The sequence below is a fragment of the Dreissena polymorpha genome, chromosome 13 (assembly GCF_020536995.1).
Source record: "Dreissena polymorpha isolate Duluth1 chromosome 13, UMN_Dpol_1.0, whole genome shotgun sequence".
Taxonomy (NCBI): Eukaryota; Metazoa; Mollusca; class Bivalvia; order Myida; family Dreissenidae; genus Dreissena; species Dreissena polymorpha.
In genome coordinates this window covers 49,703,717-49,727,662 of record NC_068367.1, presented here as the reverse complement: position 1 = coordinate 49,727,662, position 23,946 = coordinate 49,703,717, and the positions used below count along the sequence as shown (strand labels likewise).

The 23,946-nt window shown below is 35.4% G+C and overlaps 1 protein-coding gene across 3 annotated transcripts in view; it reads left to right on the top strand.

Moving 5' to 3' along the window:
- The window catches only part of LOC127855320 (receptor-type tyrosine-protein phosphatase N2-like), a 266,493-nt gene that overhangs the window by 178,467 nt on the left and 64,080 nt on the right, over positions 1–23,946 (top strand). For all 3 annotated transcript variants that reach the window (XM_052390790.1, XM_052390792.1, XM_052390791.1), the window contains exons 11-12: positions 5,141–5,335; positions 13,795–13,928. In XM_052390790.1, the coding sequence (XP_052246750.1) occupies positions 5,141–5,335; positions 13,795–13,928 (329 nt within the window). The remainder of the gene's footprint in view (positions 1–5,140; positions 5,336–13,794; positions 13,929–23,946) is intronic.

Here is a 23,946-nt window from a genome sequence, read left to right as displayed (position 1 = left end):
GCAATACATTTACTTATCAATTTACATTTCCCAGTGACAATACATAAATATAAAAATGATCATAATTAATTCAGTAAACTAAATAAAAAAAAGGATGAAGAAATGACAATACAAACCTGTTAAAACTCTTCTTCAGTATTCCAAAAAAAAACAGTTGAACTTCTTTTCCAACAAACTTATTGTTGATTTCCAAATTGTAGTAAAATACACATTGTTTTCATCACACAATACTTCATGCTGACAGTATTTCAATACATTTTACAGAACAATTATAAGTCTTAATGTTAATTTAATTAAGCTCAATTCAATTGCTGAAACCAGCTTGTTTTTCAAAAGTTGTTGTTTTCAAATAATTTCCTGTGCAAAAAATTGAACCAATCAAAAGTCTTATACCTCATTCCAGCCTTATGTCTGGGCAAACCCTATCAGTAGCCTTATCTGCCCCTGATAATCAGTACCCTGTTTAGCTCTGAATGCCTGACAGATTGTTATCTGTTTATTGTTAGTGGTGTGAAAAGGGGTATTTTTAGGTATTGTCTTGTTATTTTGTTGACTGTTTATGTAACACAGGTCATGTTTGGCATCTTATTATTTTATTGCAAATTAAGAAAATGGATATAATGGTATCATATGAAAATATCAAAATCTTGCATAACTTATGTACACAAATTAATAGATTATTTCCAAAATAATGTTTCCAATACCATAATTATTTAAATATGCAGATTTAACAAGTAAATACTGATTTAAACAAATATAAACAATCATATAAGATTGTTTTAAAATTTAAAAAAATAAAATAATTTTAAGACATAAAACAATCATAAGATATTGTTTATAATAAAAACAAATATAAAGAAAAAAATCAAAGCGAAACACAAACTCTTTCATTTTCAGGTATAAAACTAAGTTTTATCATTTTTATAGTTTTTGGCAGTGATACTTGTTGTCCATCTGTGAACCTGTGATGTTCTGAAAGAGCCATTTTCATCCAATATTCACTAAAAAATTATGGGGAGCACACACATTTACAATAGGGACAATGGCAAACAAGCTGTAAAAAAGCCCCTTTACAATTGACTTGTATATATATGGCTATAATCATGAAACAAAGACCTAGTTGAAGAATTATTGTTTCATTGATGAGTATTATTTATAAACAAAATACCAACTTATTGAAAAGTGTGTTAATGTGAGTCTTTTAGCCTGGTTTCAGCTCTCAAATTATTTACAAAAAGACCAATTTAAACTCGCTTAAACCCACTTCTGTTTAAAAAGGATCAACTTCTGTTGTAAAAGACTCGCATATAAAACAAAAAGACACACTTAAACACACATAAACCAACTCATAAATAAAAAGGCTCACTTTTGACACACAAAAAACTGACTCCTTACAGAAAAAACTCGCTTAAACACACATCTTCTTAAAATAACCAACTTTAAACTCAGTTAAGCACAGATTAGCGCACATAAAACTCGCTTTTAATAGCAAAAACCAACTTCCGCTGAGAAAAACTCAGAAAAAACACAGTTTTATGTTGGTTTAAGTGTGTTTTGGTATGAAAGTGGGTTATTTTTTTGACAAGGGTAGTTATATAGAAAATCCTAATATTTCTTGAGAAAATGTGAATATTAGTTTGATTTATTGTAGATTTAGTGAAGGTCTATACCACCATAAATAAGTAGCTGCAAATGTTACTGTCATGTTTGTTTTATATGGAATAATTAAGTGAAGCAATAGCTTCCTTTCACTTATATTGATGCTAATGGCTAACATGTCAGAAATAACCAGAAATCTAACAGGGTAAAAGGTCTCCTGTCTAAATGAATGGTCTGAACATGATGTTATAGCAGTTAACTCTTTCAGTGCTGGAACCGCATTTTGAAGGCCTTTGCAAACAGTTTGGATCCAGATAAGACGCCACAGAACGTGGCGTCTCATCTGGATCCAAACTGTTTGCTATTTTGATAGTATTCTTGGAAAAAAAATCAAAGAAAATATTATTTTTAGAAAATCAGCAGATGACATTTTAGCTGACGACAAATTTCCCAGCATGCAAAGGGTTAACCAAAGCCAACTGCATTGGGTTTTGACTCGCACCAATCATGGTCTGTTAATGATATTGACAATTCATGGAATGCTTCAATCTGTTGGTGACAATCCACAATTAGCACTCGCATTTGGCTCTGGACGTGAATTTTGCAGGCATGATTACTATCAGTCGCAGCAATATATATCAATACTTGATCAGAATTGCTTTCACAGGTCATTGATATTCCCTGACAATGAAGTGAGGATATTGAAATGAAAGAATAGATAGGTAATCATCTCGGACTCACAATCTGGCTTGGCCCCTCATCAGCAATTGTGTTATGGCACTTCATATAGTGAGCTTTGTTCTCGCAAAAATGAGCTTAACCCATGTGCATAAAGTTTCATCTCAAATTACCCTGTTCAGTCCACACAGGCTTATCAGGGACATCACTTTCCCCTTTATTGTATTTTTTAATAAAGGAAGTTTTTTTTAAGCAAAAAACAAGGAAAGGTAGAAAGTGTTGTCCCTGATTAGCCTTTGCAAATTGCAAACTATGCTTACTGCGCAGGCTAATCTGGGATGACAGGTTACGACATGCATTAACCCCTGTTTTCCCAGAATGAGGCTCATCCAAGATTCTTTGTACAGATTTGCATTATCTCCCTAAATATGATAAAATGGCTTCAAAGAAAGCTGAATTTAGTTGCCATGGTGACCAGTCTGTCATTAGGACACGTTGACAATCAATAAATGGAGGATTGAAATGATGCGAAATACATACTGCTGTGAACTCCAAATTGAGATGCACAGGCGAGCCAATGGCAAGAGACATTTTAACGGCTTAAAAGACTTCATGGCATCTTTGGAGCCAGGTTAGGTCCGGAAAGATTTATCTGGCTTGATTCTGGTAGCTGGTGGGGAAGGGAAATCCCAAATGTGTTGTCACATCTGAACTTGTAACACTGCTGATAGGGTGTAGTGTGGTTCTTGTCAGAGATGATGACTTGTGCACTGGCTTTTAGGTATGTTTTTTTAAATATTTTTTTGATTGATATTTTATTCAGTTAGTACTTTTCAGCTACTTGCTTGATATTAGGCATTGCAAGTATCTTAATTTCCAATTTTAACTTGTATTATCTAAAGCAATCTATAATTTATAAGTAATGAATTTATAATATTATTTTCATTTTTAATCTTTGAATTGTGTTTACAAAGTATAATTCAAATTTAATTTACTATTAAGTTATTTTATATCTTTTAATTATGTTGATTGATATTGAATGTATTTATTCAAACAATTTTAAAATTAAGATGTACTTTTTATTGATTTAATATTTACAAAAATATGCAAATGTTTGTGAATACCAGTTTAATATTTAAAAAATGTCAAAATATTTGTGATTATTAATTTTGTCTATTACACTTGCATATAATCATTGAACGATAGGATTGTGGTGCTTTTGTTGTTTTTATTTTAAATAATATTTTTAGCATACAAATATTTTATGTGTATTGTATAAAAGCCTTTGTAAAATGAATTTCATAAATCAAACAGGATTGATAAGCAACATAATCTGTAGAATACTATTGCATGCATTAGTGAGTTTAATAGCAACTCACAATAGAGTATCATGTATAGTTTCAAACCTAAAAAAGGTCCTAAACAGAACGGATTTTTTTAAGTACTGAACTTATGCCAGGTCTGTCACCATGTGTGTCTTGTTCTGTGAAAATTGGGCAAAATGCATGTGCGTAAAGTGTCGTCCCAGATTAGCCTGTGCAGTCTGCACAGGCTAATCAGGGACGACACTTTCCGCTTTTATGGTATTTTAAAGGAAGTTCTTTTTACCAAAAATCTAGTTTGAGCGGAAAGTGTCGTACCAGATTAGCCTGTGCAGTTTGCACAGGCTAATCTGGGACGACACTTTACGCACATGCATTTTGCCCAGTTTTCTCAAAACGCGACTCATTTATTTGACTCCTGTATTCATGAAATATCACCAAATTACGTTATTAATTATAAACATTTTTTGGTATTAAATATTCATGTTAGGAATATAATTAGTTCATTAAAAAATATATTGTGTGTCATTAACATTTAAATGGTACAAAAGGAATACACGCTGTCACCATTAGAAATATTGTTCCAGTCCATTGCATTGAAGCTTCACATACATAATTACTTTATAATAATGGACACTGAACAAAGTAAAAAGTGTCAGTAGCTTAACTGACCTCTGTCTCAGCTTTTATGAGATAAATATTTTTGAAAGCAGCACAACAATAAAACAAACTCGATTTAACTCTTTCAGTGCTGGAACCAAATTTTGAAGGCCTTTGCAAACAGTATGGATCCAGATGAGAAGCCACAGAACGTGGCGTCTCATCAGGATCCAAACTGTTTGCTATTCTGATAGTATTCTTTGAAAAAAATCGAGGACAATGCTAATTTTAGAAATTCAGCAGACAACATTTTAGCAGACGACAAATTTCCCAGCATCTAAAGGGTTAATGCACATGCTTTCAAACTGAGGCTGAGGCTAGAAAGAACTTACGATGAAAATGCTTGATCTGCAAAGGGCAGTTTACTTAAAAAAATACAGATGCATTAAGCCTTTCTCTGCTCAAAAGCAAAGTGAACATGTCTATATGCAAGCAGCATTAAACCAGAAAAGCCTGCTAGTAATTTTCTGTCTGTTCAGGTTTTTTATTCTGTTTTCTACTTATCAGTCTCAAAGGGTTGAAATTTAAGCCTTCATCATTTGACTCTAGTAAGAATGGTCTTTATTTTGATTTTCTATGGTACTGCAAACGCATCCTATCCAAGTGTGGAAGGGTAAATGACTTGCCAATGTTTCTTCTAAACAGAGGAAGCACACAAGGCACATGATGACCCCTACTTCATTCTGACTGGGCTAAATCCATGTGTTAAAGTGTCATCCCATATTAGCCTGCGCAGTTTGCACAGGCTTATCAGGGTTAACACTTTCTGCCTAATCAAATAATTCCATCTAAGCTGAAAGTGTTGTCCCTGATTAGCCTGTGCAAACTGCACAGGCTAATCTTGGATGACACTTTACGCACATGGATATGTTTCCTTGCAGACTGAGGTTGCCTACAAGGCCCATGATGACCGCTACTTCATCCTTACATTCGTCCTTTGTGGCTGCATTGCTGGTATCTTGCTGGCGGTGTTCGTTGTGTACCTGATCAGGCGTAACTCGCGCTCCAAGGACAAACTGCAGCAGATCACCGCTGGACCTGAGGGGAATGCAGAGGCCGCTTCAAAGGATTACCAGGTAGGAATGTTGTTGTTTTTTCTGCAATATTTTGGAAAATGGACCGGAACTCTTTGGATCGGGAAAAATCGTATCAATTTAACTAAAATTGGGAAATTAAAGTTGCTGTTTTCGGCTTTCTTATATTAAAATGAGTGAACATGAATGTTTTTAACTCAAAGACCTTAATAGATGGATGAAATTGAAATACAGTAAATAAAAAATGAAATACAATTAAGATACAGCAAGTTGCCTGATTTTATTAATCCTAAATAGTTCATGCTCAAGAAATAAAAAGAATCAACAGTTGAACATTCATCAGTTCTTATAGAAACTGCACATGATTAACATACCTTACACAATATATTGTAATACACCTGAACTGTTAATATTCATTTCACTTCACCAGGGACTGGTAATGGTCCCTGTATGTAATTATGTTGTTTTGTGAATATGAGCATATTGTGCAAACATTTGTACTATTCTGCATGTGGCAATCGTAGTTCAATAAAAAGAAGTGAAACTCCAGCTGCTGGAGCAGAATTGCATTCTCGTTATAAACAATTAGTTGGTCCTTTATTTAAGGCAAGTGACCAATGCCAAAACAGTACTTAACAGCACAATACAAAACAACATACACACATAGAAGAATAAAGCTGGGGTCACTGCCTTGGAACCGTCAATGCAAAGCACTGGGGGTTTAAACCAGTTTTAGAGCGCTCAACCTCACACTTGGCCGAGCAATATTCATGATACATATAAGTGTAAATAAAATTGGACCTCATAGCATTGCAACTCAAATTAAACAATAATAAACGGGAATTAAAACGCATTCAATTTAGTTATCATTTAATTACACATTTGTAGGAAGGAGACCAGAGCAACAGAGTTACAACTTTTTGAGGAACGATGAAATGAAATTATGAACAAGTGTCAACTATATCCCTTCTTTTTAGAAAAAAGGTTTAAGAATATAGTATCATATAGTTAATACTTCAGATCATCATCTTGCAAATACAGGAAGAAGCAGCAATAATGTATGTAAAAGATCCATATTACATAGCTTGGTTGTTTATGTGACTGCTAAAAAAATAAATCAAACAAGAAACACCCATCAGAGAGAAAATATTAATACAGTTTAACAATATAAACCCGATGACCTATGCATGTAGCCCAAAACAGTAAAAGTGTGTCGGATGACGTAATTTAGAAGGGATGACACGATGACTTTAACAAATCAAATATAATTAAAGGTGCAGTACTATAAAATAAAAAATAAAAATATTAAAGGGGCAGTACTGTAAAATCTAATTACCAATAATATTTGAGAATCAAACATATAAAATGGTCATTCAATTAATAATCCCAAATTTTAAGAGAAGAAGGACTTGCCTTTAGATTTGCACAGTGCGGTTAGGAGATACCCTTTCTGCTAAAGTCATGCAAAGATTCGTGGTCTCATAAGTGAACAGGGTAGCTCCTGACCAGATTGCGCAAAAGCGCAGTCCTGTGAGTCTGGATCTACACTTATGGCAACTAGCATAATACCCCATTTTGCACCATTTTACACTGCTCTTACAATCATTCTAAAAGCTATGTTGGTAAATGTGCACTGTAAATTTACACAATTAAATCTCAGACTTTGAAATATGGCAGTAGGTATGGTGTTTGAAATTAGTTTTTATGCCCCTGGATCGAATGATCGGGGGTACATTGTTTTGGCCTGTCTCTGTCATTGTATCTGTCTGTCTGTCATTGTATGTGTGTGTCTGTCCCAAATCTTTAACCTTGGTCATAACTTTTGTAATATTGATGATAGCAACTTGATATTTGGCATGCATGGGTATTTCATGGAGCTGCACATTTTTAGTGTCCTTTAAGATCAAAGGTCAAATATATATTGCTTTAAAGCGGCACAGTAGGGGGCATAATGTTTTACAAACACAGCTCTTGTTCAGTTTTTTTCAATTATCATGAACTAAAACTTAAAGCAGAGAGGCCAGATTTGTAAACCATTTATAGACCTAAGAGGCCATACTTTTAAACCTTTTTAGCTCACCAGAGCACAATGCCCTCATGGTGAGCTTTTGTGATTGCCTTTTATCCATCGTGTGTTGTCCGTCGTCCGTCATCAACATTTGCCTTGTGAACACTTCAGAGGCCATTTATTGTCTAATCTTCATGAAATTTGTCCCATTGATACCTTGACTGAGTTCGAAACTGGGTCATGCTGGGTCAAAAACTAGGTCACTAGGTCAAAAAAAAAAGACAAACCTTGTGAACACTGTAGAAGTCACATTTGATGCCCAATCTTCATGTAACTTTGTCAAAATGTTTGTCTTGATGATATGTTGGTTGAGTTTAAAAATAGTTCCGGCCGCTTGAAAAACATGGCCGCCAGGAGGCGGGGCTGTATTTCTTATATGGCTATAGAGAAACCTTGAGAACACTCTATAAATCACAATTTTTGCCCAATCATCATGAAATTTGGACAAAACATTGGTTTCATTGATATCTCGGACGAGTTCAAAAATGGTCCAGATTGGTGAAAAAACATGGCCGCCAGGGGGCGGGGCAGTTTTCTCTATAAGTATATAGCGAAAACATGTGAACACTCTAAAAGTCACATTTTTGGTCCAATCTTCATGAAATTTGATCAGAACATGTGGTGTTTTCTGGATATGACGGTTGAGTTTGAAAATGGTTTGGATCGGTAAAAAAGCATGGCCGCCAGGGGGGGGGGGCATTTTCCTTATATTTATATAATAAAAAAAACTTGTGAACACTCTAGAAGTCACATTTTTTGCCTAATCATCATTTGTTTCTTCTAAACATCAATTTTATAGATATCTCGGACGAGTTCGAAAATGGTCATGATTGGTGGCAAAAACATGGCTGCCAGGGGGTGGGGAAGTTTTCTCTATATGTATATAGTGAAAACATGTGAACAGTCTAGTTCTGATAAGCAATAATGTTAAAGAAAGATAACCTGTACATACTTTCTAATAGTTAACTCCCTTGTATAAACCTGGAACTTCCTTCATAAAATGTGGTGTACATAAGACAGTAGTTTGCATGCAATTTAATAAACCTATAGTTTTTATGTAATAAAATAACTGTACATGTACTAATGCACTGTAGAGCCTTATCTTTGATCTTTACTGATAAGCCGAGTTAACCTACTGTGTTTTGGTGTATTGATTGAACATCTTAGATCAATTGGATTGGGAAAATCAGAGCAGACTACTGTGCTATGAAACTGTTTCCATGGCAACCTTGACTCCAGTAAAATGCACTGGCTTTATAGAATGGACAGTAACTCTTATTCAGGAATTTGAGAGAACTCTTGATTCATCAACATACTAGTATGCTCAAGATACTCTCCATTGAAGGGTCCACATTTCTGCTAAAATAAACTGGGTTTTATAAAACAAAAGAGGCCAGACTTTTAAAACCATTTAAAAAAAACAAAGAGGCCAGACTTTTAAACCATTTATAAAACAAAATAGGCCAGACTTTTAAAATCATTAAAAAAAAAACCAAAGAGGCCAGACTTTTAAACCATTTAAAAAAACAAAATAGGCCAGACTTTTAAACTATTTTTAAAACAAAGAGGTCAGACATTTAAACCATTTATAGAACTAAGAGGCCAGACTTTTAAACCATTTATAAAACAAAAGAGGCCAGACTGTTAAACTATGTATAAAACAAAGAGGCCAGACTTTTAACCATTTATAAAACAAAAGAAGCCATACTTTTAAACCATTTATAATTTCTTCTAGAGCTGGACCAAGTATGACACACATCACAATTGATCCTTGTTCCTCATGCAAGTAGACAAGACGTAGTTTCAAGGTTTCTGCATGCATATTAAAAGAAATGAGAACCGCTTAGCTAACCATCAGAGAATAATTGTCTGCAATATTTGGCTCCTTGGATGTCATATGCTTGGCTCCTGGTTTATTCTGGTCCTGGGCAATGGGTCAAAATGTCATTAGATCTTTGCATGAATCATGAATCAGACTTGAGGAATCTGTGTGTGTGTATTTCAATGCTTGTGAGCTTCTTCAATGCCTGAGGCTGCATTATGGGAAGACCCAAGTGTGTCCTAGCACTCCTACCTAATTGGCTAACTAGACACACAAAGTAAGGGACAGATTTTGAATTAAAGCTGCAATTACCAGCTATTTTTAGTTGTTACTAAAAGATTATCAATTTTTGTGTGGTATTGTGTTTTCGGGGGAAGCCAGAGTATGTGGAGAAAAGCCATTCTTTTTGTATGGCAACAACCAACTGAACCCACATGGTTCTGGGATTATAGATTGAACCCGGCTTGCCTAGAAGAGGAGCGAATGAACCAACCACTGGGCTGACCTGGATTCAACTTGTTGAATTGTTTGGCAAAAAACAACAAAACAATACTATTATATACATGGCAATCTGTTAATGAAGCAGGGACAAAATGTTTTAGGAGATAACATGAAACAATGACTATGTTTGTAATTGTCAATAAATAAGGTAGTAATATTGCTTTGCAAATTTTGGTACAACAGTGAGTCTGTAGATAGAATATGAAGGACAGAAAGTACACAGCATAAAGGCCTATGAGTTTTCAAAGCAATTAAATGTAGAATATGCTAAATGTTTGGAGCGATCATGTATGGCAAAGAACCTTTATTAGTATTTTAGTATTAACTAATTTAGGTGTTAATGTTAATGCCGTAAGTTTATCTCTGTATCTCTGCATATTTCACGATCGCAATGAGACAATTGGTCTATTGTGATAAATAGCAAATTGTCCCCTCTAATTGGCTACAGAGACTTACTGCTTGCATATTAATGGATTTTTTGCCTCACAACCAAGACTCCTATTTTTAAGGACATTGGTTGTCTGCCCTTGTGAGTTTTGTCTTGTAGACGGTTATCATCCATTCCCCAGGCACATGTCAGCATCCTGCTTTCTATAGCAGTCTCGGACCAGAATTCTGTCTTTGAAATCTTGCATGACTGCTCCAAAGGTTACTGCACAATGGCTTCTAATGGTAGAGATTATGGATAATAGTAGTATGGAATTAAGATTAACATCCGATTCCTTTTTGATTTGATTTTTAGCTCCACTGGCCAGAGGCCAGCGGGGCTTATGTCATGGTCCTGTGTCCGTCGTGCGTGCGTCCATGCGTTAACTTTTTCTTTAAACATCTTCTTCTCCTAAAGCACTGGTCCAATTCTGATGAAATTTCTCAGGAATGTTCCTTGGGTGAAACTCTTTCAAATTTGTTCAAATTATGCCCCTGGGGTCAAATTTGACCCCGCCCCGGAGGTCACTAAATTGAAAATTTGCTTATATAAGGACTATTTTGTGAAAACTTTCAAAATCTTCTCGTCCATAACCATTGGGCCTAGGTTTATATAATCGGGTATGTAGAGACATCTAATAGTCCTCTACCGAATTTCTTCAAATTATGCCCCTGGGGTCAAATTTGACCCTGCCCCGGGGGTCACAAAATTGAACATATGCTTATATAAAGCCTATTTTGTGCAAACTTTAAAAATCTTCTTGTCCATAACCATAGGGCCTAGGGCTATCAAATTCGGTATGTAGTGACATCTAATAGTTCTTTACTTAGTTTGTTCAAATGATGCCCCTGGGGTCAAATTTGACCCTGCCCCGGGGGTCACAAAAATGAACATATGCTTAATATATCCGTGGCCCGCGAAATCTCTCCGCATTTTACACTGGTAGATTCTGCCTAAGCATTTTTAAAATGAGCGATATAATTGGCTGTCGTTTCCCAACCTTCCAATTAAAATCGGTTTCATAAAATGTGTTTGGTATTTCGTATGCAAATGGCGCCGTTGTGAAGCGAAAATTAAGATTATTGAAATGACAAATATCAATCGAAATAATGACTGACATCATATAGTTTGATAGGAATAATGAAATGTGTTTGTCAACGAAAAAGACTACCTTTTAGATACAAGTAACACATATTTTGTTTAGAAATGTGCACAGTGAATTTGTGTCACGGAAACCAGTGTTTGCAAATTGGAGTTTAGTCTACTCGTGAAGTAAAACAATTTAGAAGAGGATCTTTCGAACATGGAAATAGACAAACATGATTTGATTTATATGATAGTGGATCTGTGTATAATCAGATTCATATGCATATTCTGCTTTATTATGTTTGTCACGCTGTTCAGTTAATTTAAATAGCATTGAACTAAAGATGTGAAATGCAAGATATTGAAAGGTAAACAAATTATATGTATTAATTTAACTCAGTTTAATACATCATTAACACAAGAACAACACTCAAGTGTGTTTGTTTATATTTAGTCCATTAAATATGTATATATATAACATTTTATAAAAAAAATTGTATTGTTTTGTTTGTTTTCACCAAATGGTTAGTATTATTCTTTTATGTTAACATTCTCAAAATTCTTGTTTTATTATAGGGCCTATTTTTATCAAAAAAAATTGTTGAATGACATTTTATAATTTATAAACAGATTGCAAAAAATATTTGTTCAAGATAAACTTAACAACAAATTGTACCTTGTAATTAAGTGATTTTAATATTCAGTAGCAAAAAAGTAAGGAGAATCTAACTTAAAAAAGATGTATCTATTAAAAGAATATTCTACCAATGCCGTGAACAATCCCCTTGTTTATAACATGACTGCCGCTAAGTCTATTACTAGCAACCTATCAGAGAATAGGTCAGATACCTTATTTCAATATATATTGTAATCCTAGTATTTTTCAAAAACTAACATGACCGTAAACAAATGTCAGAAGGAAAAGTAAAGGAAAGTTAGGTCAAACTAATTGTTTGTCATGATATCTCTTTAAACCTCACGCCATATGCCAGTAGTGATGCCATGATCGCAACATCTTGATGAATTATAATTCAATTTTTTGTCTCATAAACATTTACTTTGTTTAACAAACAACTTCTACAAAGTTATCATTCCTACTGACTTTCGGCACCTCATAAACCTGAAAAACTCGTAACTTTATGTTTCCTCAGGCAAATATCTTCTTGGTACAATAAACAATTTCTTCACCACGTTAACAATCCTGCTACATTCACTAATGCCTCAAGAATGAAGTAAAGTTCAGGTGATCTACGTCATTAGGTATTTTGCATATGTCATTAACTATATAAGTAACAGAAACTTTGAAACCTAAAAACACTTTTTGGAATTTTGGAAAAAGATTCATGATTGAATGAAGGAATTTTCATTAATCTTGTAAAACATGCGTTGATTTGATCTTCAGCATCTAAAAATATGTGAAATAGAAAGAGCGACAATATCTTTTGGAGAGATAAATGTACCTACGTTATATATAAGCAAAGGACCTGTGCGACAATTCCCAGACTTTTTAGTCTGTTTAGTTTACACCGTAGTAACGTTTTCCATATATAAAAAATGCTCACCCTTCCCACTTTAAGCGCCCAGTGGGACGAGGGATAGAAAGAGAAAGTCACATGCTTGAGTACATTTCAACCCATGCGCATTGCACGCTTTTTTCGCATAAAAAAACAGTGGAGCGATACAGGTCCACCATGGCCCTCTTGTTTTTTATTGCACTAGTACTGTTAATTTTGGTTAAATACTCATTGAGTTTGGAGCGTTTACCCCCAATTATAAATTATGTAACTTTATTTAGAATCTGGGCAGGATTTTACTTTTATTCTTTTAAGTAAACCAGTCCTCTACTTTCATTTTGAAAAGTCAATTCTCAAGAAGCTACCATCAGTCACAAAAATGGGTCACAAAGCACAATATTATTTCCGTTCCCCCGGCCAGACCAAGACTTTCTGGACATTATAGTTTGATATATATATTTGTTAGTATTACAACACTACTGTTCAAACCTGCATACTTAGATCAGTGGTTTGCCTAAAATTGCCCTAAAACCGAAGTAAGCTTATCAGTTGATAGTATTTGGTAGCCTGCAATGTTTTTTAAAAAAAAAGTCATTTGATTCAATATCTTAAAAGTGCACTTATAAAGATGATATGAAAAATTAATAATTAAAACACTGAGTCATTTCTTCATAAAAGTCAATAATTAAAACACAGCATTAGTTCTCTCAAAAGTTGATTACTAAAACACAGAGTTATTTCCTCCAAAAGTTAATAATAAAAACCCAAAGTTATTTCCCTCAAAAGTTTATATTTTTAAACACACAGTTATTTCTTCCAAAAACTTAATAAAACAAACACAGAGTTAAACCCTTAAAAGTTAATAATTAAAACATAGAGTTATTTTCCCCAAAAAGTTTATTATTTAAACACAGATATTTCCTCATAAAAGTTTATTATTAAAATGTAGAGTTATTATTTCCCCAGAAAAAATAAATAATTTAAACGCATAGTTATTTCACCATAAAAGCTGGAAATTAAAACACAGAGTTATTATCCCCCCAAAAATAATAAATAAAACCCAGAGTAATTTGCCCCTGATAGGACCTGTGTCGCCAGCGCATGCAGAGCAAGTCCTCAGAGAAACCCGAGCCTCTCCACGCGGCAACCTCACGCATGGGCAGTGTGTCTGAGGCCCAGGTACGCAGCCCATCCAGCAGGAGCAGCACCTCATCATGGTATGTTAGACGCTTGATCTGTGTCCTGTGAAATTCTTGATATGTGTCATGTGAAATGCTTGATCTGTGTCATGTGAGACGCTTGATCTGTGTCATGTGAAATGCTTGATCTGTGTCCTGTGAAATGCTTGATCTGTGTCATGTGAAATGCTTGATCTGTGTCCTGTGAAATGCTTGATCTGTGTCATGTGAGGCACTTGATATGTGTCCTGTGAAATGCTTGATCTGTGTCATGTGAGGCGCTTGATCTGTGTCATGTGAAATTCTTGATCTGTCGTTGTAAGTGTGTCATTTAGGAGCTAAACTTTTACTGCTCAGAAATACATTTTGTAGTGCCTTAAAAAATCAAATCAAATTGAAGACTTTTCTTAAAAGATTGCAATAATAAAGAGGTTCATAAGATATGATGAGAAAGGGCTAAGAACAAAATGACTTGTTTCTTTCTCTTTTGGTACCGGTATATCCTTCTATTCCTAAAAACTTTTGTCGTTTTTAGTTCATAAAATTGACTTGTGAACTTAATTTGGTTTGTATATTCTTTCCTGTGATGATTACTGTTTCTATGTTTAAAAATGTTATTGTATGATTGTGTAGGTTTACTTTTAATACATCTATTTCAATAAAAAATATGTATACAAAAAATTACATACATTTTCAATTTCAAGTCTTTTTTTCATATATTTAGTTTGTTTCTGACTTGTCAGTCTTTCATATTTTCTCTTTGATAAATAGATCTTGTTGATCTGCATTTTTTACCTAGTTGTTGTGTTTTCGTACCACCAATTTAGAGAAAATATGTAAAAAGATGTAAGTTGTTCGTATGTTGTTATGACAATCCTCATCCGTGTGGTCAGTGTGTACCAATTATAAGGCTCTGCACATGGTAAAAAAATCACCTTCAGAACAAAAACCACATAAGCGGGTTGGCCCTTGTTGTAAATAATATAGAGTATATAAGTAAAGAAACAAAAGGCAGTCCTATATAATGTATTTATAGTCCCCTACCGGTTTCGCCGGAGGGGACTTGTGGTTTGCGCTCCGTCTGTCACACTTTTCTGGATCCTGCGATAACTTTAAAAGTTCTTAATATTTTTTAGTTCACCTGATTGCTCAGGTGAGCTTTTGTGACCGGTCTTTGTCCGTTGTATGTCCGTCCATCCATCCCTTAACATTTGCTCGTTAACACTCTAGAGGCCACATTTCTTGTCCCATCTTCATGAAACTTGGTCAGAAGCTTTGTCCTAATGAAATCTCGGCCGAGTTCGAAACTGGGTTGTGCTGGGTCAAAAACTAGGTCACTAGGTCAAAAAATTGAAAAACCTTGTAAACACTGTAGAAGGCACATTTCATGCCCAATCTTCATGTTACTTTGTCTTAATGATATCTTGGTTGAGTTTAAAAGTGGTTCCGATCGGTTAAAAAAACATGGCCGCCAGTGGGCGGGGCAGTTTTTCTTAACTATAGAGAAACCTTGTAAACATTCTAGAAGTCACAATTTTTGCCCAATCATCATGAAAGTTGGTCAAAACATTTGTTCAATTGATGTCTCGGACGAGTTTGAAAATGGTCCAGATCGGTGAAAAAACATGGCCGCCAGTTGGCGGGGCATTTTTCTCTATATGTATATAGTGGCAGTTTTCCCTATTTGGCTATAGAGAAACCTTGTAAAAACTCTAGAAGTCACAATTTTTGCCCAATCATCATGAAAGGTGGTTAAAACATTGGTTTTATTGATATCTCGGACGAGTTTGAAAATGGTCGGGATCGGTGAAAAAACATGGCTGCCAGTGGGCGGGGCATTTTTCTCTATATGTATATAGTGAAAACATGAACACAGTAGAAGTTACATTTTTGGCCCAATTTTCATGAAATTCGCTCAGAACATTTGTTTCCTTGATACAAGAGTTTGAGTTCAAAAATGGTTCCGGTCAGTTGAATAACATGGCTGCTGGGAGGGGGGCAAATTTCTCATTATGCCCCCCCCCCCCCTTTCGAAGAAGAGGGGGTATATTGTTTTGCTCATGTCGGTCCGTCCTTCCACCAGATGGTTTCTGGATGATAACTCAAGAGAGCTTATGCCAAGGATCATTAAACTTCATAGGTACCTTGATCATGACTCGCAGATGACCCCTATTGATTTTCAGGTCACTAGGTCAAAGGTCAAGGTCACGATGACCCGAAATAGTAAAATGGTTTCCGGATGATAACTCAAGAACACTTATGCCAAGGATCATGAAACTTCATAGATACATTGATCATGATTTGCAGATAACCCCTATTGATTTTCAGGTCACTAGGTCAAAGGTCAAGGTCACGATGACCCGAAATAGTAAAATGGTTTCCGGATGATAACTCAAGAACGCTTTCGCCTAGGATCATGAAGCTTCATAGGTACATGGATCATAACTCGTAGATGACCCCTATTGATTTTCAGGTCACTAGGTCAAAGGTCAAGGTCATGATGACCCGAAATAGTAAAATGGTTTTCGGATGATAACTCAAGAACGCTTATGCCAAGGATCATGAAACTTCATAGGTACATTGATCATGACTCGAAGATGACCCCTATTGATTTTCGGGTCACTAGGTCAAAGGTCAAGGTCACGGTGACCCAAAATAGTAAAATGGTTTCCAGATGATAACTCAAGAACGCTTTTGCCTAGGATCATGAAACTTCATAGGTACATTGATCATGACTCGAAGATGACCCCTATTGATTTTCAGGTCTCTAGGTCAAAGGTCAAGGACACGGTGACCTGAAATAGTAAAATGGTTTCTGGATGATAACTCAAGAACGCTTATGGCTAGGTTCATGAAACTTCATAGGTATATTGATCATGACTTGCAGATGACCCCTATTGATTATCAGGTCACTACGTCAAAGGTCAAGGTCACAGTGCCAAAAAACGTATTCACACAATGGCTGTTAAGGTTAAGGTGACTCAACTTAGAAAAATGGTTTCCGGATGATAACTCAAGAATGCTTACGCCTAGGATCATGAAAATTCATAGGTACATTGATCATGACTCACAGATGAAATAATGATGAAACTTGACCTGGATGTTTGTCTGGACAATATCTAGGTTAAGTTTGTATTTGGTAAAGATTGAATGAACCGACTCCTCTCAGGTGAGCGAACTAGGGCCATGTTGGCCCTCTTGTTAATGAAACTTGGAACATGGATAGATGGCAATATAGACATTATGCACATCATTTCATTTTGTTCCTACGTAAAATAGTCTGGTTGTTATGGCAACAAATAGACTAGAAATACTGCTGAAAATGGTGGTTTTCTGGATCCTACGCTAACTTTAAAAGTTCTTAATATTTTTTCATGAAACTTGGATCATGGATAGATAGCAATATGGACATTATGTACGTCATTTCATTTTGTTCCTACGTCAAAAATTCTGGTTGGTATGGCAACAAATAAAACAATATTCTGACAATGGTGGAATTTTTGACAATGGTGGAGCCGGTACAGGAATTTTATTGCTTGGCAATAGTCTTGTTTTTTTTTAGGTTTAAAAGATAATCGTTTTTTTATTAGCCATTGTCATGAGGTGAACCTATTATCAGAGGGCCAGATAAGATGCGTATTTGCGTAAAATTCGCATGAAGAAAAAGAAAATACGCATGACTTATAATTTTGTTGAGTAAAAAAACTCCTGGCTGAATTCGGATTACGCAACGTGTGCAATTTCGATGCGTATTAGCAGTTTATACATGCATATAAATTAATGTAGACATCACTGGTTCCTGTCATTGTGTCCACACCTGTAAAAACGTAGTGACATGACCATCTATGTATAGAATGTGGTTCCCGACCTGATTTACTCCTCAATCAGAACGGTATCATTTCATTTTGACCCACGATAAAGGCCGATGTTGACACAACGGGCTCCCCACTGCATTGTTGAGAATCGATATACGCTTATGGTGAAAACATTTGACATCACATTCGACAAAACCCGAATCACCCAACTTCAAGCATTACTTTTGCTATCAGTTCATCTCATGTGTGGCACTTGCTATCAGTTCATCTCATGTGTGGCACTATGGAAAACCCCTTATCCTTCAAGCACTTTTTAAATGGCAGCCAAAATACACATATTAGAAACAAGTTTTGTGGGCCAAGCTTGGAAGATTTTGATCGTGGCTGTACAGTGTATGCTAAACAGTGGCTTGCCAAATCAAGACAGAAAAAATAGATTAATGGCTGCTTATAGGCCAAGGGCAAAAAAACTTGGAATAACTGTTAAATAAAACAAAAATGATTGCTTTATTGTGTACAAGACTGCTTGTTATAGCAAGTTAACACTACATGTACAATTTATTATTAATTCTGATTCTTTGGGCATTAATGCTCCTTAAAATTAACGGATTTTGATTTTTACTAATCAATTAAAAAAATAATGAGTGAAATACCCCTCGGCTGAAAAAATTATCTGGAGCTCTAACTATTATTTTCCTAAATTAGGTCATAGAAGGATCAGAGTTTTTTTTTGGTCACCAACATTTTATTTATGTTTTTTTCAGAACATTGAAAGTATTCTCAGAATTTCAGCTTTCATATTCTTGACAAAAATAAACCAATGAAATAAGAAGCATATGATTGGCGTTAAATTTATTTGATGAAAGAGATGACTTATTAAATTATAAAACTGATAAATTGAAAGCAACTTCTGTCATGTTTCAAGATATTTTTTCCGTGATATTTGCACACGAACCATGTTTTCCATAGCAGCCAAGAAACATTCAATAAGCCTTAAGAAATCAAACAATGGAATAAAAAACATTAATGCAAGGTATACAGCATCTGCCATACAGAATATGTTTGACATTTATCTAATAAAGAATGATTTTAGAACGCAATTCAGCACATCTCTTGCTTGTATTGCTGTCAAAAAAAGTGTTTTTCAGACATGATGCGCCATGTTTTTGTGACAGACTACATATGCCGATAACACTCAATATTGCACATGTTTGTTGCATGCTTGTGAGCAGTTCGGGAGAAGTTGTCATATCGAATAGCCTAGAAGTGGGCACAATGACATGTAACTGTCAAATAGGTTTTTGGTTTATGATTTTCATGTAAAGCAAGTCAACATATTAATCAATTGTTTTATGGATTTTGGCCCCTAAAAATGGGAACAAGTGAGCTCAGAATAAAAAATATTTTTTCAATATGAATTGAATATTGTTGGCAAATCCATGTGCCCTTTTGACATTACAACAATTTTAGAAAGATTTTCTTGTCATACGTTATAGCCCCTATGTGGAATAAATCTGAGTTTTTTTGTAACATTATGATTTAGAGCAGCAAGAAGAACAATGTCTTTTCTTTTTTTTTTAAATATAACCACAGCTTATTTCTGCCATGTTGTATCTTTAATTGGACTTTGACCAAAAATTAAGGGTCTTTGTCATAAACAGGAATACTGAACCAGCATGAACAATCGATCTCTCCTGTAAAAATATTGGCTGAGTGGCAAAGTGGACACTGCAGGCGCGATAATAGTTGTTTTTTTTTTTAGCACATTGCGTTTTTTTGGTGTGGTTAATCTTTATTATTTATAATTTTTTAATTGATTTTTACGCCCCCCTTGGAAGAAGAGGGGGTATATTGTTTTGCTAATGTCGGTCGGTCCGCGAGTCGGTCCGTCCACCAGATGGTTTCCGGATGATAACTCAAAAACGCTTACGCATAGGATCATGAAACTTCATAGGAACATTGATCATGACTCGCAGATGACCCCTATTGATTTTCAGGTCACTAGGTCAAAGGTCAAGGTCACAGTGACTCGAACCAGTTAAATGGTTTCCGGATGATAACTCAAGAACGCTTGGGCCTAGGATCATGAAACTTCATAGGTACATTGATCATGACTCGCAGATGACCCCTATTGATTTTCAGGTCACTAGGTCAAATGTCAAGGTCACGGTGACTAACTAGTAAAATGATTTCCGGATGATAACTCAAGAACGCTTACGCCTAGGATCATGAAACTTCATAGGTACATTGATTATGACTCGCAGGGGTCATTGATTTTCAGGTCACTAGGTAGAAGGTCAAGGTCACGGTGATTCGAACCAGTAAAATGGTTTCTGGATGATAACTCAAGAACGCTTACGCCTAGGATCATGAAACTTCATAGGTACATTGATCATGACTCGCAGATGACCCCTATTGATTTTCAGGTCACTAGGTCAAATGTCAAGGTCACGGTGACTAACTAGTAAAATGATTTCCGGATGATAACTCAAGAACGCTTACGCCTAGGATCATGAAACTTCATAGGTACATTGATTATGACTCGCAGGGGTCATTGATTTTCAGGTCACTAGGTAGAAGGTCAAGGTCACGGTGATTCGAACCAGTAAAATGGTTTCTGGATGATAACTCAAGAACGCTTACGCCTAGGATCATGAAACTTCATAGGTACATTGATCATGACTCGCAGATGACCCATATTGATTTTCAGGTCACTAGGTCAAAGGTCAAGGTCATGGTGACTCGAACCAGTAAAATGTTTTCCGGATGATTACTCAAGAACGCTTACGCCTAGGATCATTAAACTTCATAGGTACATTGATCATGACTCGCAGATGACCCCTATTGATTTTCAGGTCACTAGGTCAAAGGTCAAGGTAACAGTGACTAAATAGTAAAATGGTTTCCTGATGATAACTCCAGAATGCTTACGTCTAGGATCATGAAAATTCATAGGTTCATTGATCACGACTGGCAGATGACCCCTATTAATTTTCAGGTCACTAGGTCAAAGGTCAAGGTCACAGTGACTCAAAACAATAAAATGGTTTCCTGATGATAAATCAAGAATAATTAGGCCTAGGATAATGAAACTTCATAGGTTCATTGATCATGACTGGCAGATGACCTCTATTGATTTTCAGGTCACTAGGACAGAAAACGGATTCACACAATGGCTTCCACTACAACTGACAGCCCATATGGGGGGCATGCATGTTTTACAAACAGCCCTTGTGTATTTTTATTTTGGATTATCAGATGTATATGCATATAAGAAAAGACTTTTACTCAGTTTTGTATCCAGTAGGGATAAATATAAATTTACACAGAACAAGTTCCACTCTTTCCTGATATATTTCGCCTAAATAGGCTTTTTCAAAGTTTGTTTTAACAAATTAACTACATTTTCTTTCTATTTCTCAACACAAACAAGTATATAATGACGTCAAAAAACCTTTATTGTCATCTCAATATTTTTATTTTTCACATATGTTTGTCAACTCGTTTAATAGTTTTCACGATTTATATCATCTCATGTTTTTGATTTAGTTTGTCATTTCATCAGATCACTAAGTAAGTCATTTTATTGATAACAAAAAAGTTCTTCACTAAGTTTGAAATGCCTTGTGTAGAATGTAGTCAAATGCCTTGCTCAGAATGTAGTCAAATGCCTTGCTCAGAATGTAGTCAAATGCCTTGCTCAGAATGTAGTCAAATGCCTTGCTCAGAATGTAGTCAAATGCCTTGTGTAGAATGTAGTCAAATGCCTTGCTCAGAATGTAGTCAAATGCCTTGCTCAGAATGTAGTCAAATGCCTTGTGTAGAATGTAGTCAAATGCCTTGCTCAGAATGTAGTCAAATGCCTTGCTCAGAATGTAGTCAAATGCCTTGCTCAGAATGTAGTCAAATGCCTTGTGTAGAATGTAGTCAAATGCCTTGCTCAGAATGTAGTCAAATGCCTTGCTCAGAATGTAGTCAAATGCCTTGTGTAGAATGTAGTTAAATGCCTTGCTCAGAATGTAGTCAAATGCCTTGCTCAGAATGTAGTCAAATGCCTTGCTCAGAATGTAGTCAAATGCCTTGTGTAGAATGTAGTTTAATGCCTTGCTCAGAATGTAGTCAAATGCCTTGCTCAGAATGTAGTCAAATGCCTTGCTCAGAATGTAGTCAAATGCCTTGCTCAGAATGTAGTCAAATGCCTTGCTCAGAATGTAGTCAAATGCCTTGCTCAGAATGTAGTCAAATGCCTTGTGTAAAATGTAGTCAAATGCCTTGCTCAGAATGTAGTAATGCCTTGCTCAGAATGTAGTCAAATGATCACACATAATATTTTATATCAAAATCTCAACTTATAATTGAGGTATTCAAATTTGAAAAGTTTTGTGTTAGAAAAGTCTCCAAGAGTATTAATCAATTATTTATAAATCCTATTTAAGAATATAACTTTATCTAGTGTTTATCAAGCTAAATCATTGACAATGAAAATGTTCTGGTCGCCATATTATTTTCTCCCTGACGTGTTTTCATGCAATTATCATGTGATAACCATGTGAGGTCTAGTGCTAATCGTTTATAACGGAATCTGTTCAAATATGGTGTTGGGGACTAATGCTCAGTGGAAATGAATTTCCAACAGAGATTATCTTACACAGACAGTTTTCTTGGTTTCAATATCAATGTGTGCTTGCAAAACTAAAGTATCTACTCTAGAAACGTTATGCAGATGCAACTATTTAACGCTCAACTCTCCAAAAGTTATTTTCTTAGATGGTAGTGTTTTTCCACTTTTTGTTTCAAATGTCAGGGGGGGGGGTGTGGGCCGAGGGCTGTAAGGCAAGTAGAGAATTGCTTGAGTACTGGTCTTCAGAGGTTTACAACAACTGTCGCAATTGTTATTCGCACGTAAATTTGTCTCGATAAACACAGGGAAATCGCTTTGTGGATGGTTTGTGTGACAATGTATATGTTCAAGAAAATTTGCAGATCTCAGGGATTTTGAGTTTCTTTTCTGCTGGTTTAGACATTGAGTGCTTGACAGTGAACATGTTAAATTCAAAGATATAGATTAAAAGAAATGTGATGTTTTCATGGTTTTTTGTATAAGAGATTTGAATTTTAGATCAAATGTGACATTTTCATGGATTTTTGTATAAGAGATTTGAATTTTAGATCACTGTTTGTTTTTTATAAGGGTTTGAAAATTGTCAATTACTTTGGCATGAAAATAGTGGAAATCCAATTTCTATTTGATAACTAAATTAAAATAATTTTCAGAAGCCAAGCTGCAATTAAGGGTGTTGGTGAAAAATGTGATGATATCTCGCTTATAATTTGATCAACTGCTCTGTGCATTTAGTAACAAATTCTCCAAGGAGTTGTGTGTAGTAACATTAATTCAATTTATTTCGGTTTAAGTAAAAAACTGTATCTGAAAAGATACATTCAGCATTCCAATTTTCGAAATCAATTAACATCCACATCAAGGGGACTTCAGCCACATATTGGTGTGAATCAGCCTTCTCAATGTGTTAGAAGGGAAGCTGCTTTATCTAATCAAGAACTATCATGCAGATAGAATATTTTGCAATCCATACATAAATTGCTCCCAGGGAGGAAAATCCACATTATTTTGGTGTTTTAATGGCATTCTATGCTGTCACCAAAGTATTGGCTCCTGAATATGTGATTTTTATGTGAAGTTCAACAAGGGAAAATTTACTGTTTGTAGATGTGCTTAACTATGAGCAGTTATTCTTTATTGTCTACTATTGGCAGTGATGCTTTGCTATATTTACTTTCTTGCAGCTATGCTTTTAACACAACCTTTCTTTACAACTATGTTTTGCCTATGACAGATAATGTGTTTTACTGCAGCTACTTTGCTATCTACCATTGGTTAAAATATTTACAATGGACATTTATTATGCCCCCCTTCGAAGAAGAGGGGGTATATTGCTTTGCACATGTCGGTCTGTCGGTCGGTCTGTCGGTTGGTCCGTCCACCAGGTGGTTTCCGGATGATAACTCAAGAACGCTTGGGCCTAGGATCATGAAACTTCATAGGTACATTGATCATGACTTGCAGATGACCCCTATTGATTTTGAGGTCACTAGGTCAAAGGTCAAGGTCACGGTGACCCGAAATAGTAAAATGGTTTCCAGATGATAACTCAAGAACGCTTAGGCCTAGGATCATGAAACTTGATAGGTAGATTGATCATGACTCGCAGATGACCCCTATT